This window comes from Mytilus californianus, unplaced genomic scaffold (assembly GCF_021869535.1).
Source record: "Mytilus californianus isolate M0D057914Y unplaced genomic scaffold, xbMytCali1.0.p SCAF_5, whole genome shotgun sequence".
Taxonomy (NCBI): domain Eukaryota; kingdom Metazoa; phylum Mollusca; class Bivalvia; order Mytilida; family Mytilidae; genus Mytilus; species Mytilus californianus.
In genome coordinates, this window is record NW_026262701.1 from 29,469,515 (window position 1) to 29,485,282 (window position 15,768).

At 32.9% G+C, this 15,768-nt stretch overlaps 1 protein-coding gene across 1 annotated transcript; it reads left to right on the forward strand.

The window, feature by feature from the left end:
* Positions 1-3,906: 3,906 nt before the first annotated feature.
* Positions 3,907-13,517, forward strand: LOC127702585 (uncharacterized). Its single transcript, XM_052206856.1, has 6 exons — positions 3,907-4,166; positions 5,910-6,069; positions 8,930-9,060; positions 10,972-11,049; positions 12,274-12,504; positions 12,918-13,517. Exons 1-6 carry the CDS (start codon positions 4,106-4,108, stop codon positions 13,385-13,387), a joined length of 1,131 nt encoding a protein of 376 aa, XP_052062816.1. The 5' UTR covers positions 3,907-4,105; the 3' UTR covers positions 13,388-13,517.
* The last annotated feature ends 2,251 nt before the right edge of the window (positions 13,518-15,768 follow it).

Sequence of the window (15,768 nt, forward strand, 5' to 3'; positions counted from 1 at the left end):
TAAGCGTCATGTATTCAGTATACACGGTCAACACGTCGTGACGTTGCTCATCTAATTGAATTCTGTATAAAATGGGACATTATATAAATAACACATAGCTGAGAGGGTGATTGAGCAGATTGTTACCCCGAGAAAACATTGTCAACTGTGGCGAAGCCAAGGTTGACAATGTCTTTGCGAGGGGTAACTATCTGCTCTATCACCCTCTCAGATATGTGTTATTTAATTTATTATACTCAATGATCTGTTATTACTGTCTATAAAATTTGAAATTCAAAGTAATAAACAATATGTCGTCTTGGACATAACAATCATCCGTATTTATTAAAGCGCACACTTGAGCAAGCGTCTCCGTGAAGGGTAATAGAGTATTTGCCATGGGATAGAGTTAATTGTCTCCCTCGTATTAACTAATCAAAATCTGGCATTTTGACATGACGTATAATAAAATTTAATATAACCCTGCAATTGGTGTTTTTTTCAAATTGTACGATTTCAGAGTTTAAGTTGGGCAAATTACCTCTGTATTATAGAAATACAATACATTTTAAAATAAGATGTCCATCATATAAGTAAGTAGAAAACATATGTACGCGGATACAAAATTTACACAAATACTTGTAGTTAGTATTTCAATGATAGTTGATTTTATGATGCCTTTTCCCTGGTAAGTAGATAAATATGATAATTTCTTTTTATTTTCCTAATTAAATTAAATTCAATTCAAAACTTTATTGTCATGTAAATCAACTTATATGATTTGTGACTAAAACAAACAATTAAAACCTTTTTTATCATGTTAGAACGTTGCTTTGATTGAATCCTGTCACCTGTCTCGTATATTTTATATTACCAGGATGAATAAATTCGACGATTAACATAGGAGGGTGATACCTTGCAACAAAACAAATATCCTTCAGCATCACAGTCGGGAGGAAATGGTCATTTTATACTGAATTAATATGTAGGACTCAGATCTATGGCAAATTATTATCTAAGGTAAATAAGACGTCATGCCATCCCAAATCTATGGCAGATATTTATAATCCTAATCTATGGTAATTTTTTAGTTTTCTAATCTATGGGGGATTTCTAGTTTTCAAATCTATGTCAGATTTTCTGCAAATGGAGGACCAGTCAGTACATATTTAACCAATGATTTCAAAGTTGCCAAAAACAAGTGAAAATGTCCAAAGATAACGAAAAGGCTGCTTTTAAATAAAAGTCAGTATAAGAAAAACGGATTAGAGGTACGACAACGGGAGCATATCCATAACCATTTGTGAAATGAACATATAACAATGGTCAACCAAATCGTGATAACAACCATAAAATTTTCTTAGTTAGGAAGTGGTATACACTAATACAGACGTAAGGAGTGAAATGGTGTGCTCCGGGAAAATAAACATTTCCTACTCTATGTATGGTACCTGGTTGACCCTGTCATTTCACCAAAAGGCCGTGTGATTACGCGTTAATAAATCTTTTTGAACTGATGACGATTGAAGTCAAAGTCCTGTAATGACAAATGACTTGCTTCAAACATGTGGCCTTCTTAAAAAAAATCCCAATTTCTCCAACGGTACAATTATTCGACACAAATATAGCTGAACATAATGTTAATAATAAAATCTATGACATATTTTTTAGTTCCCAAATTCCAAGAAAGATTATTTGCTACAATAGTATAGGTAGTCGCTTTAATATGGCTGAAAATACTGTAGACTATGTTTAAAACAAATTTCAAGAGTACCATAGGGATGAAAACAGCATGATTGTGGAAACAAAATTATGAAAGAAAAGAAAAAAAAACATACTTCAGTCATAGTATACACTAGTAAAATCAAAAGACAAGGCAACACCAGGAACACATGCAGACGAGGAAAGAAAACAAGGAACGGAAAAAAAACACGAAACAAAAACACCGAAAACACCACAAACACATTCATTTGCTTGAAATTGCCTGCACTAGCAATTTTGCTGCTACGAATGACTATAGGTTTGTTATATAATGCGAATTAGATGAGTACATCTTCTCATTTGCAGGGGTTTCCGTTGCCGTATACTCGAATTCTGAAATAAATTTTAATTCATTGATTATAGTCCTTGAAAAATGGCCTTTTCTTTTCCTTCTATATAACAAAACCGTCATCGTTAGCGGTGGCGTGGAAATTATAGTTTACCCTTTTCCCCGGAAAATTATGTAATATCAAAATCTGCCATAGATTTGGAGAAAACAAAAAAAACTGCCATAGATTTATGATTTGTTTGGCGTTTGTGACGTCAAATTAACCATAGATTAGGAATTTGCCATAGATCTGGAACCCACAATAGATTTGAGTCCTACAAATATATGTCTGAATAAAATATTTTCTTACATCTAAATCTGATCTGTTCTGTACCCGACATCCTTGAAGATGGTGTATTCAAATCGTATAGCAATTAAAAATTCCTGACATAATGTCAAAGTTTGCCTAACATTAAAGAAAGAAATTCTCTGTGGATTTTGCTCGTTATATGCAAAACAAAGCACATAACATGCGTAAAAGATCTTACTTATTTCATTCCATTAACTATATTATAAGTTGGATATAATCATAGATGCGGCAAAAACGTTAAATCTTGAGCAATTCCAGATCGTTTTGTGTTTTATGCACAAAACTAGCATAATAAGAATAAAAGGACGATTACATGGAAAACACAAAAAGAATAAAGTACCAATTCTAAATCGAATATCAATGCGGTACTGTGTATTGATATTGAAATAAATTTTCAATTTTGGTTTATGGTACAATTAACCCATCATAAAACGGTAGTAAAATAGTCAGTAATCTTTATTACATTTAATGGTGATATTTTAATCGAAGGATATAATTTAAAATACAGTCCGTACACATATACTGTCAAAATTTGTTTTGGTAGGTCTGATAACTAGTTATTTACTCATCCATGACTTGTCGATGTACTTTAAATGTAGGTACATCATGGCTTAGGAAAGATGTCATCTGTTGTACAGAAGCTGCGTATCCTTCAACGTCTGGTTACATGCTGAAGAAGCCTGCATATGGCGTATATAAAGCTACCAGTTGGTGTGATACTAGTATTCAAAGAATTGCGTTCCTTATCGCGATTTCCTTGATAGAGGGAACATGTAGCAATCTGCTAAGGGCAGTGGTCACATTAATCTAAACTCGGTATGGTGTTGTGCTCTCAACACGTAAACTAAACTCCACTACGCTCCCATTGATAAAAATCAATGTTCACATGATGTTTAAATCAGGTTTTGATTACGTGCAGTCGATAGGCAATGTAAGTCTTGTACGAGTTAAGTGTACATTAAACTAAATATTCCGAACATTTATTAAATAAATATGATTATAATGATATTATGAATTTAATAATATTCTAATTTATTTTTCTATAAATTTAAAATATTGCTCAATTATTTAAAAAAAAACTGGTCTATTGATAGGAACATAAAATAAGACTTTCAACATGCTACCTATCACAATCCATTAAAGTATTATTGTAAGAATTCTTAACTGCAGAGAGCGCGGAACTCTCACTACACAAAGCAAGAAATATAAACCATATTACGATTCCGTGATCTTCAAACATTCACGCGTAGCTTGAGTTCTCATATATTATATGTGTTCGTTTTGTTTTATATAAAATGAGGAGATGTGGTATGATTGCCAATGGGACACCTATCTACAAGAGACTAAATGCTAAGCAACTATAGGTCACCATACTGCCTTTACCAATGAGCAAAACCAACACTACGTAACAGGAAATAAAAAGCCCCACATGACAAAATGCTAAACAATTCAAACGAGGAACCGCTCTAATTTATGTACAAAAAAATAAGCGGAAAAACACACATATATATATGATATACAACAACAAACGACTAACACTGAAAAACAGGCCCCTGACTTTGGACAGGCACATGCAGAATGTGGCGGGGTTGAATTGACTATTTTTTGGCAGAACATCAACCGAACGATGATTGGATGCTATCGCGTACTTCCAATATTCAATACAATAAATTATAGTTATTGTAAGTTGGATCAATAGACAGCAGCTATCTAGTTTGGTCTTTGAGATGATTGAACATTCTAGGCTTACATTTATAATTTTGTGTGCATGGAGTTTTGCAAAATGTGGTAAGATTTTTGTATCTATTTTATCACACATAAGCAAGTTTTTGTTTTAATAAGGTGTTTAAAAGAAAAGTCCATAAGCACCGCCGACCAAAACCAAATTCGTCATTTGTTTCGGACGAAGATTTATTAGAGGAAAGATTGTAAGTATTCACCAGGATAGAAAACTCCGTTTATTATCAAACGACAAATTATCAGTGTATGAAACAATGTCAAAGCATTTGCTATTTCGAAAAATTTCTTCGACCTTTTGCTAATTATTCAGGCCCAAAAAAAGTTTCAAAATGCATTGTTGACAAGCAAGGCTATGTCAAACATTCGGCCAATTATTTCATTCAAGAGCTTCTTGATGTCTTCTTATATATTAGACAAACATTGAAATTGACATAAATGTAGATATGCGTTTGCTTTACTTTTTAATATAAAATGTGAAAATAACATATTAGTAATTTTGTGCGTACGAAGCGCTGTTCTGAATTAACCGTCATCAGGAACGATTAAAAAAAAAAATGAAAGCCAAGGATGTAGAAGTACAATAAAACTTTGGGAACTATATAACAAAAAAGTACGGTAACAGGAATAGCCAAATCCAACTAGGATCAACTTTGTTTGAGGAAATTGCAACATTAAAACATCATAAGTGTTTTAGAAAGATTTCTAATTCACGTAGCTTAGTTGACCCTTTCCTTGTTATGATGGTTATACAGTTGGTTGCATATTTTGTCTACAAATTCGTTATTAACTAAAAGGTATTTAATATATATACTTTTTAGCTAAAACGCTTTTGTAGGTAAAACATACAAAACTGCAAATGTTTTTATAAGTTGTTAAAAGCTCTTTCTTGGAAGTTGGAACATCAGTGATTTTGGCCCTTGCATTGCATCCTTTACCAACTGCTTTTATCCGGTTATAACTGGTCTTTTTGACCATATGATTGATCTCAGTGATTGTTGGGATAAAGAGATATAGCGATCCGAACTACTATCGTCCACCAAGCAAGAACATTTTATGATGCAGAGTCTATATGGTTGAGTGGGTTATGGAAACCAAAAGGAACGTCCTGTTTGAATAGGAACATTAAATCACGGCTACGAGTTGTATGAATTCTACGCTACTTTCAAGTTAAACAACAATAGAATATAGAGTTTAGCCGGTAACCGATTGTAAGGCTTAATTTTGTCTAATTTGTACCTTGCTTTCCATCTACTGTAAAATTTTCCCACCTTTTCTCCCGGTAGAGCACAATACCTGACAATTGACATATTATTAACTATCATGTAAATATCCTTGAACTATTTGCTGCTAAATATTTATCAGTAAACAATCGATCATACTGTTACTTTCAGCTAGGCTGATTACAGGCTATGGAAAAAGCTGTAATCCTCCAAATCAGTCATTATCTGGATGCATCAAAACTAAACTGTTTCCGATTATCTTAGTACGTCATCATTTCCTGGTCATGAGTAATGAGTAATGCTGACTAAATAAATTGGAGAGAAAAAACTTAAAAAGAAAATTTGTGAATGAACTGTGATGGCGATTACTGAGAACAAATGCTATTCTAGAATACTTCATTAACAAGTCTCGTTCTGGTAAAACATTAGTTTGGTATTTTCTGAATAAAATTGAATTCAGTGATATCTAGTCTTTTAAAAATCACAAAATCTTAAAACGGAAAAAAAAAAATGCGGACAATTTCTTAGGAAAGTTTAAGAGATATTAAAGACCAAAATATGTGTTTTGCAGAAATGGACTGTTGGTCAATTTATGGTAAAAGTGAATACATTATCATGACTAACCAGGGCGGAGCGGACTATGAAAGAGCCATTGGAATATGTCAGGATATGAATGCATCACTTGTCAGTGTCCATAGCAAAGACGAAGACATATACATAGATAATTTAAGGTAAAATATTGTCAAATTGAATAATTTTTGTTTGTAAAGACTATAGAATCCCTTGAACGTATGAGTTCCGTTGTGAAAAGATACGGTGTGAAATACAATTGTTTTCAATCTACATTACAGAAATAGTTAGAACAAATTATTAATAGTAGCTTTCAGTTTAGACAAAGAACAGGGGGAGAGAACATGACATCGGCTTGATGACAGCATAACAGTTTGGACAAGCGTACCTCGTATGTTAATTCAACCGAACCATAAACATTTACACCAGACTCAAGCTAGCGAACAATAAGCCAGCGAACAATAAGGTGTATCAAGCTAGCGAACAATAAGCCAGCGAACAGTAAGAAATACGCGCCAAACTGATCATGCCTAAAACCCAAAGACTTGCATTAACATGAGACGTTCTTTGAAATCTAACGACAATCATTTTCAGTAGGAAGACAAAATGCAATACATTCTCTCAAAGACAAACTTGATTAGTTATTTATTTATCTAATACAACTTTTTTTTGACAGCCGGGCATCTCTTATAGGATTTAAAAAATTCCTTTTAGCTAATCCTTTCTCTTTTAGTGTTCTTTGATTAGAGATAGGTTTGTAGTCTTTCTAATAATGAACCAATTGATAGAAATAGTTCATACTAAACTAGTGTAACGATACAATTAAATCATCAAGCTTATATTCGTTTAAAAAGAAAAGTAAAAAAAAAAAAAAAACAGATTGATTTTGGAACGTCAAGTACAGCATTTTGTAGGTAGAAATGATAGGCGATTGCCTAAGGTTGCCTGAACCCAAAGACCCAGGTGGGTAAAGTTACGGAACTTTTATAATTGAGGTCCAAAGTTGGGGTATGGTGTCCCAACCCCCTCCCTTCTTTAATTCATAAAAAAGTCCCTACGGCAAAGCTTTGATCCACACTAGGTAGAAATGATAGGCAATTTCCTAAGGTTGTTTGGACCCAAAGACCCAGGTGGTTAAAGTTACGGAACTTTTATAATTGAGGTCCAAAGTTGGGGTATGGTGACCCAACCCCTCCCTTCTTTAATTCATAAAAAAAGTCCCTACGTCAAAGCTTTTGTCCACACTAGGTAGAAATGATAGGCAAATCCTAAGGTTGCCTGGACCCAAAGACCCAGTTGGGTAAAGTTACGGAACTCGATAATTACGGTCCAAAGTTGGGGTATGGTGACCCAACCCCTCCCTTTCTTTAATTCATAAAAAAGTCCCTACGGCAAAGCTTTTATCCACACTAGGTAGAAATGATAGGCACTTGCCTAAGGTTGCCTGGACCCAAAGACCCAGGTGGGTAAAGTTACGAAACTGTTTGAATTGAGGTCCAAAGTTGGGGTATGGTGACCCAACCCCCTCCCTTCTTTAATTCATAAAAAAGTCCCTACGGCCAAGCTTTTGTCCACACTAGGTACAAATGATAGGCAATTGCCTAAGGTTGCCTGGACACAAAGACCCAGGTGGGTAAAGATACGGAACTTTTTTAATTGAGGTCCAAAGTTGGGGTATGGTGACCCAACCCCTCCCTTCTTTAATTCATAAAAAAAGTCCCCACGGCAAAGCTTTTGTCCACACTAGGTACAAATTATATTAGAAAGAAGGGAGGGGGTTGGATCACCATACCCCAACTTTGGACCTCAATTAAAAAAGTTCCGTAACTTTACCCACCTTGGTCTTCGGGTCCAGGCAACCTTAGGCATTTGCCTATCATTTGTGATTATTGGATAATCTTTGATTCAAAAAAATTGTCGTTTAGATTAACCAAAATCTTTATGTCAATTCGTTTCTCGTTCTATTTGTGTGTAACTCTTACACGAATTACTCTTCCTATCGAAACATAATAAATAAATTACCAGTGTAACGACATACTTTTGAATAATTAGAAAAATGTACTAGTTCTTTGACGAAAGAAGAAAACTGCGTATTATAGTTATCAGCTTTTATTTCAACAGAAAATCTAACATAAAATACTTGACGTTCCAAAATCAGTCCGTTTTTTTTTCTTTTCTTTTCAAACGCATATATAAGCTAGAAGATTTAATTGTATCGTTACACTAGTTTAGTAAGAACTATTGTTATTAATTGTTACATGTATTATAAAGACAACAAACCCATCTCTAATCAGAGAACACTAAAAAGAGAAATGATTAGCTTAAAGGAATTTTAGATAAAAAAAGTTGTATTGAATAAACGAATAACTAATCATAATCAACTGTGTCTGTGTGAAAATGAATTGGATTTCGTCTTTCTACTGGAAATGATTGTCATCAGATTTCAAAGGACGTTTCATGTTATTGCAAGTCTTCGGTTTTTAGGCATGATCAGATTGGCGCGTTTTCTTATTGTTCGCTGGCTTATTGTTCGCTAGCTTGATGCATCTTATTGTTCGCTGGCTTATTGTTCGCTAGCTTGATGCATCTTATTGTTCGCTGGCTTTTTGTTCGCTAGCTTAAGTCTGGTTACATTTACTGTGCTTGTCAATGACAATGACTTGACGCAATTACAGTATGCCAGGGGTCTTTCAGTAGGAATGTACATGATCTATTTACATGTATACACATTTACATTCATAAAACAAATTAAGTTTTTTTTTTTAATTTATAATTTAATTTTTTTTTTTTTTTAAATATTCTAAATATCATCACATACTCGAAAGAAAAAATAATTAACATCTTGTAATCTTGAATTACATTACTTTAACGTGCAGCATGGAGGAAAACTTTTAACTATATATAATCAACTGTTTCGTACATCTTATAATTGAGAATATTTCATTATCTGATATTTCATTCAGTAAAATAAACACTATAAATATGTCACTTTAGTGTTCAGTTTTGATTTTTTTGTTTAAGAGAACAATTTGCTGGAGTCCCTGTTTGGATTGGTATGCGAAGTTTTGGAATAGGTCTAGTGCATATTTGGTCAGACGAAACCCCTCTTGATTATTTGCCGAAAATAGAAAGGATCAGTATGCCATTAGAAGGTAAGGGGGCAATCATTTGATTATCTGGGATGGGGCAGGGATTTGTACCCCAAGTCAATCTTTTTTTTTTACCCAGAACAAAAAACATGTTTTTTTTTCATGGCCAATCACAATAACAATTTTTTTCAGCATATATTATAAACATTTTTTTCACACATTTATATTTTGATGTTGTTTTAAAATATTATTTTTACTTGAATTTATACGTGTTAACTTTATTTGATACATATACATGAATATACCAAGCCAAGTCAGTTTATATCTTGTATCTCGCCTGACTATTTAAAAGGCCAGGAGAGCTTTGACTATCATTTGTCGTCTTTGATAGACCAGGCTAACAAGCTGTCGAAATGAAGTAATGGGGCAATGGCACGAAAACATCAACAAATCACCCAAATGCAATATGCACAAAAAGACATCCAGAGCTTACCACGTGGTCTTCAACTGAGCATGATCTATCCACCAACAGCCATTCAGCTCTGGATGGCCCTAAACACAATAAGAGCAATCAAATCCAAGGACACAGTTAAAGGTTCAACAAGACACATCAATAACAAACACATATTTTACTCTAATATAAATATGGTCTTAGGGAATGGTCATTTTCTTTCATTGGGGGGATATGGGAGGAAATATTGGAATTTCTCATATATTTTTTCGAGACATTACCTTGGTGAAGAAAAATAAGTTCAAGACACCTTGGGAACTTTATTTGGATATGTCTGTTAAGGTCTAATTGGCATTTATACCACCTTCATTCAATATCAACACATTATTCATATCCTATGTTAAAGAAGATAGTAATTTACTTCAGTTAAATCAGAGAATCAAACGGATGCTCCCTAATGATGCTGCAATACGCTACACAATGTCAATCCTTATATACCCTTTTCTTGATTACAGTTAATGCTTCGCTAATCAAAACTACTATGAAAACATGATTTTCTTTTTGCTCCTATCATAAGGTACGTTTAAATACTCAAAAACAGGTTCATTATTCCTTTTTTTTTAGACATCGATATCGTAATAGCCAAAGAAACATGAACAATTTTCTGGTCTGGGATATTCACGCGAGCTCATTACACTTTATTCAACTTCAGAGATAAAATTCCTTGTAAAGAATACAGATAGCAAACTTGACTTAAATTCACAAGCACGATATCATTAACGGTCGTTAATCAAATACTTGAATCTGTTTCAACTTACCAATAAAACAAAATAATTCTTAACCAGATGCAAACGACAGAAGCAATCATAGAGAATCGCTTGTTTTACTTGTGTTAGTAACAATATTAACAGAAGTTAAACATGAATTGAACTAAAGAAAAAATAATGTAACAACCTTGATTAAGAACCTACATGTTTATTTGTATATACTATTAAAGACACGGTATTCATAAAACGATAAAATGCTATAACAATGGAGAGAGAGACATGATTCTCTACATTTTGAGTACACTCTGTTACAGTTGCTGCATGATGAAGGTAAATAATAAAAAAAAACACGCTTCGGATGCATGAAATTTATAAAGTGGTGTTTTAATATCGAAATGATATGAATTAAAGAAAATGTTGAGTATACGTCTTTTGTTGACGAAACGCATGGCGAGTACAACATTATAATCACGGTATTTATGATGAGTTTATTTTGAACCATAGACATGACTGTGTTTATAAAATGTGTCAAGTTTAAAATTATCTCAACTCTCTCTTAAAAAAATTGTACAGAACCATTTAAAGGTATGCCATTATCACTCAATTATCAAAAAAATCAACTGTGTTTGTGTGTGTGATCTTTTGGTTATTTGTGTGTTGTTGAGTTTCTGTTTCATTGACTTTCATGTATACCCAACACCTCCCTTTAGTCATACCTACATATATTAGTTCTAACTTTTGTGCATATTGTTTCAGTTGCTTGTGTATATGTGTACTATAACTGGTATGAAGGAGATTGTGACAATTCTCTACATTTTGTGTGCAAGAGACTTGGTAAGTACATTTAAAGTTTTTTTCCCCGTTGCATCGAAAATTCTGAACCCAAACGCTCACCTAGAAGTGAACCACAGTAACCCGTAAACAATAACAACCGATGCCATAGACTGGTACTTCAGTAGCTATCTAGTAAAAAGTAGAATAACAAAAATATCGAACTCCAAGGAAAATTCAAAACGGAAAGTCTCTTATCAAATGGCAAAACCAAAAGCTCAAACACATCAAACGAAAGGAAAACAACTGGCATGTTCCTGACTCGGTACAGGCATTTCTTTTTGTAGAAAATAGTGGCCTAAACCTGTTTTTAAAGTAAGTAAAAGATAATCGTCATAAGAAGTTGATAAAAACAAAATTGAAATTTTTATCATAATTCCAAATCATTTGAAAAACTCCTAAATTCAATATTTTTTACATTTTCAAATTGGTGAAAAGTTCACGTGAAGTTCACACAAAACTTTTATCTGAATTTCGGTGAACAAACGTCTGTTAGATCTCACGAAAAACAGGTAGGGACTTGTATTTAATTCACTAACAGGATCAAACTCTAAAAATTGCCAATTCCTACATAAAATTGAATATTTAAAAATCTATATCATTTACAAGGACTAAAAATGTGTTTTTAAAAACAATATGCTATTCTTAATAATTTTTTTTTATGCTATTCTGTTTTTCATGTTGTTGTTGATATAATATTGCAAATTTTACATGTTATTGTCAAACTTTGCATCGAATGACGTCGTTGAACAAAATGAAATACTAGTACTTTGTATCCGGCAAAATTTTGGATTGGTTAACGCTGAACTACTTGTGATTTTTTTAATTAATACAATGTATTCAGAATTTGCTAAAATCGGTCAAAATTGCGGTTTTAGGTAATCTTCATGCATTTGTAGTTAAGTGATCTGTTCAGAAATAAGCGATTATATTGGTAGTACCTTAAAGTATGAACTTTGGGCTGTGATACCATGATTCAAGTTTAGATTAAAAGACCCTGGTGTGAAATAAATTCAGGGAAAATGCCCTACCTCTCTCTGGATTAGGTTTTACGTGTAGTTAACTTGTCCGCTCATGAAAAGTGATTGATGTTTATATATAGTTCTGAGTTTATACATTAGTTAAATCTTTACACCTATATTTGTATATTTGTATTCAGAAAGAGAACAAAAATATCAGTATGCATTTAAACTATAACAGTATATGCATCTTTTGAATAATTTGTAGCTGTAAATTCAAGTCGGATGTGTACCACAACATCGCCAATACCAACAACAATAGTAACAACTTCCTCGAACACCATCAAACATTCCCACTCACAATTTACTGGTAACAGACAAACAACTGAATCTGAAACAAAAAGCACCAACCAAGAATATACCAACGATGAACTTACAACGGATTCAATGCGAAGAACTCCTGACCAAATAACTCCAACTATACAGAAATCCACTGAAGGTAAAATCTTTTCAGCTTGCATTTGATATTTGCTCTTAAATAATTCATCGGTTGTTAACTCATTACAGTATTTTCAGACAATCCTAAAGAAAATCCTGGCAGCTGTAAATTGTTTTCTAATGTAGTATCATATCGTTTTTTTTTATTATTCATTTTCAAGACAATTAATTTAAATAAATCGGATCATAATTGCACCAAATATATTCTTTTATTGTGTTGCGAGATTTATCTTACTTTTGTAAAGCTGTCATCAATTTTTTTCTTTACATCAATCTGCCATTTAAGTTTATTTGGAATAAGTTTGTTCTGTATATCTTTAGTGTTTTGACTGATAAAATTTTGATCCATCTGTCTCATTGATGTTTTAAGATATGAATATAATAAATATGCAAATTTGTTTGTGTTTACAAAAGGTGTGAAGATTTTACAGCAATCAACTTTATCTGACGGAAAGACAGAAAATACATTGTCGAAAGAAGAACTATCAACAGACACCTTGTCCTCTAAGAGAGATCAAAGTCAAATCAGGTCAACTATCGTCATATTAAAATCGACAACGCAGAAACCAGCTCCACTTTTACCATACGAGATCGACGAAAAGGTCCAAGAAATAGTCAAAAACCTCAAAATTTATAACTTACCTAAGCGACCGACTAGAGAGGCTCCAGGAGGAGAGGCTATTGGGGCTGTAGCTTTGTTTATCCTTATTGGTATTTTAGGTGGAATCGTCCTGTTGGATCTAGTCACTATACAGAATCATCTAAAATTGTTCATGCGGAACATAAGACGTAGACCTTATAAATCCAAGCGGAAACATATTGAACAACCTGACGATTCATCAGCATCAGCACTATCAGAAGAAACATATCGACGAACCGTTTGAAAATCATTTATTTAAAAAGCAAATGGATCATTTATACATTATATATTGTTCATTGCTTGTTTTGCAAAGAAGAAAGTATTTTCTAAATACAAGATTTAATTTATCTCTGAATAAATAGTTATGCTAAATCATATTTGCATCGGGCTTTTCTTATATCATTCTTAGTTTCTGCTATCAGCAGTCTATATTTGTACCTATTTGACGAAAGACCGCAATATCTAATCTAATTAAAAGCTCTCCCATTAGCTCAGACAAGATGTTTTTGTTGTCTGTACAGTATTTGTCAGAGTTTTGTTTAGACTTGCTTTTATTGTATGTGTTGTAAAGTTGTCTATTCTTGTATATAACTTTTCTAATATCTTTGTTTATAAAAAGTGCTAATTGTTTTTATGGGGTTTTTTCTTCATTGGAGCGTGGTTATCTACTATTCCCATAAACTTTGGTTCAAAATCTGAGTACATTTTATTAACATTAGTTTTGATTGTATTTCTATGAGAATCAATTTTATTTTCTAAGTCAACTTCAAAATCTTCCTGATCATACTTTTTATTTAAGCTCTTGTAGTTTTTAGATAATTTTTTGCTTGATGGTATTCGACCTTTTATTTGTGTACTTATTATATTGGGTACATCACTTTACCCACAACTAACATTTCAAGTATTGATACATAACTTTCCTTTGTTTGTAAGAATTACATGTATTGAACCTTTGGTAAAACTGGCGGGTGTGTCATCCATGTTAGTTAGATCAAGTACATCACGCACTTCTCTTATTGGTTTGCTTTTATCATTTGACAAAATATCAAAATTTAATCATCTAAAATCAAGAAATGTTCATACTTAAACAAAGCTAAATCAAATGTATTTATAAAGTCTTTGGAAAAGTCTTTGTTAAACATCAATAGTGGTCTATATAAACCTGAAATGAGCCATTTTCTGTTGTTTATATTTAGTTCTATACTTATTTATTCAATAGAATTAAATTCTGAGTTTGTTTTACTATTACAGGACAAGTCAGATCTAACAAATACCCTGTATACTGTTGCCTCGTGAACAAGCACGTTAAAAATTCGGGTCAGCATGTCAGTCTAGTAGTATTAGTACAAAACAGAGCTCATATTCATTTAACAACAACAAACCATGTTTTCGTCCTAAATATGCAATGGATTTGCCACTGGACGTTAAGCAGCCATTCATCATTATCAGCCTTGATTTACACTTTGATAGAAAATGTTGCCTAAACTACTTTCGTAAACCTATGTGAGCACAATTTGATTTCACTGTAATATAAGCAACAGACACATGAATGGAATCATGTGGTCAAGACAGTACCGCAAACATGCGTATATCAAACCAACTGAGAAATATACACTCCATAAGAAGGAGATATATTGGAATGTCCCATCAAGGAAAAATTGAAGATAGAAAAGGAAAGTCGTCCTGTTTACAATAAATTTTGGTATGAATGTTTTAAACATATAAAACAATACTGCAACGACAGTAATATTGCCTTCTATGAACGCATTTGTTGTGATGCATTACGTTTAAAGTAAATCTTATTATAATGTGTACGTTCAAACCACATGTGAAAGTTTGGATTGAACCAAAAAAAAAAAAGGGGGGGGGGGGGAGTAAGAATAGAATACTAGTAAGCATTTGTGTAAAATGAACATTTCTTGCACTTTAATGCATCACAATAAAAATATATGACACTCGTATTTTTTTGTTGAAATGTCATATCAAATATCCTTATAAAGAAATCGATGTCCAAATAAAGAACATTCATAGATGTTATATTTGTTAAGTACATCGTACTTTTGAAAAATACCAAAATTACACCAAATATGCCAGCATTCATGGCATTTGATATTTGATGAGGAAAAGAGATGCTGAGTAACGGTCAGTGAGACAAAACGGTGAACCTAATTAGTTTGAGGTTCTGTCTCTATTTCTTTTGTCGTCAATATATTAAGGGGATGCTGAATAATTGGCAATGAGACAACTGTCAATCATAGACCAAATGATGAGGGTGTAAACAACTAAAGGTTGTCATAGTTACGACCTTTCAAGATGAGTAAAATCCTAAAAAAATGAAGAAATAAAAAGATTTCATTCGAACGTCACAAATGAGTCTCATGTAGCCGCAACGCGCGTCTGGATACAAAATAATAAGCCTGGTATCTTTGATGAGATTAACAAGCACGGTCGATACAAATGCTGGTGGACGTTTCCTCATCCAAGGTATCACCAGCCCAGCAGTCAGGACTTTTGTGTTAACATGGAATATCATATTGGAATATCATTGATATGTTCAAATTTTCTGTAAATTTATTGTTTATAATATGTTTAATTGTTCTAAACACTTTAAGTTTTTCTCCCAGG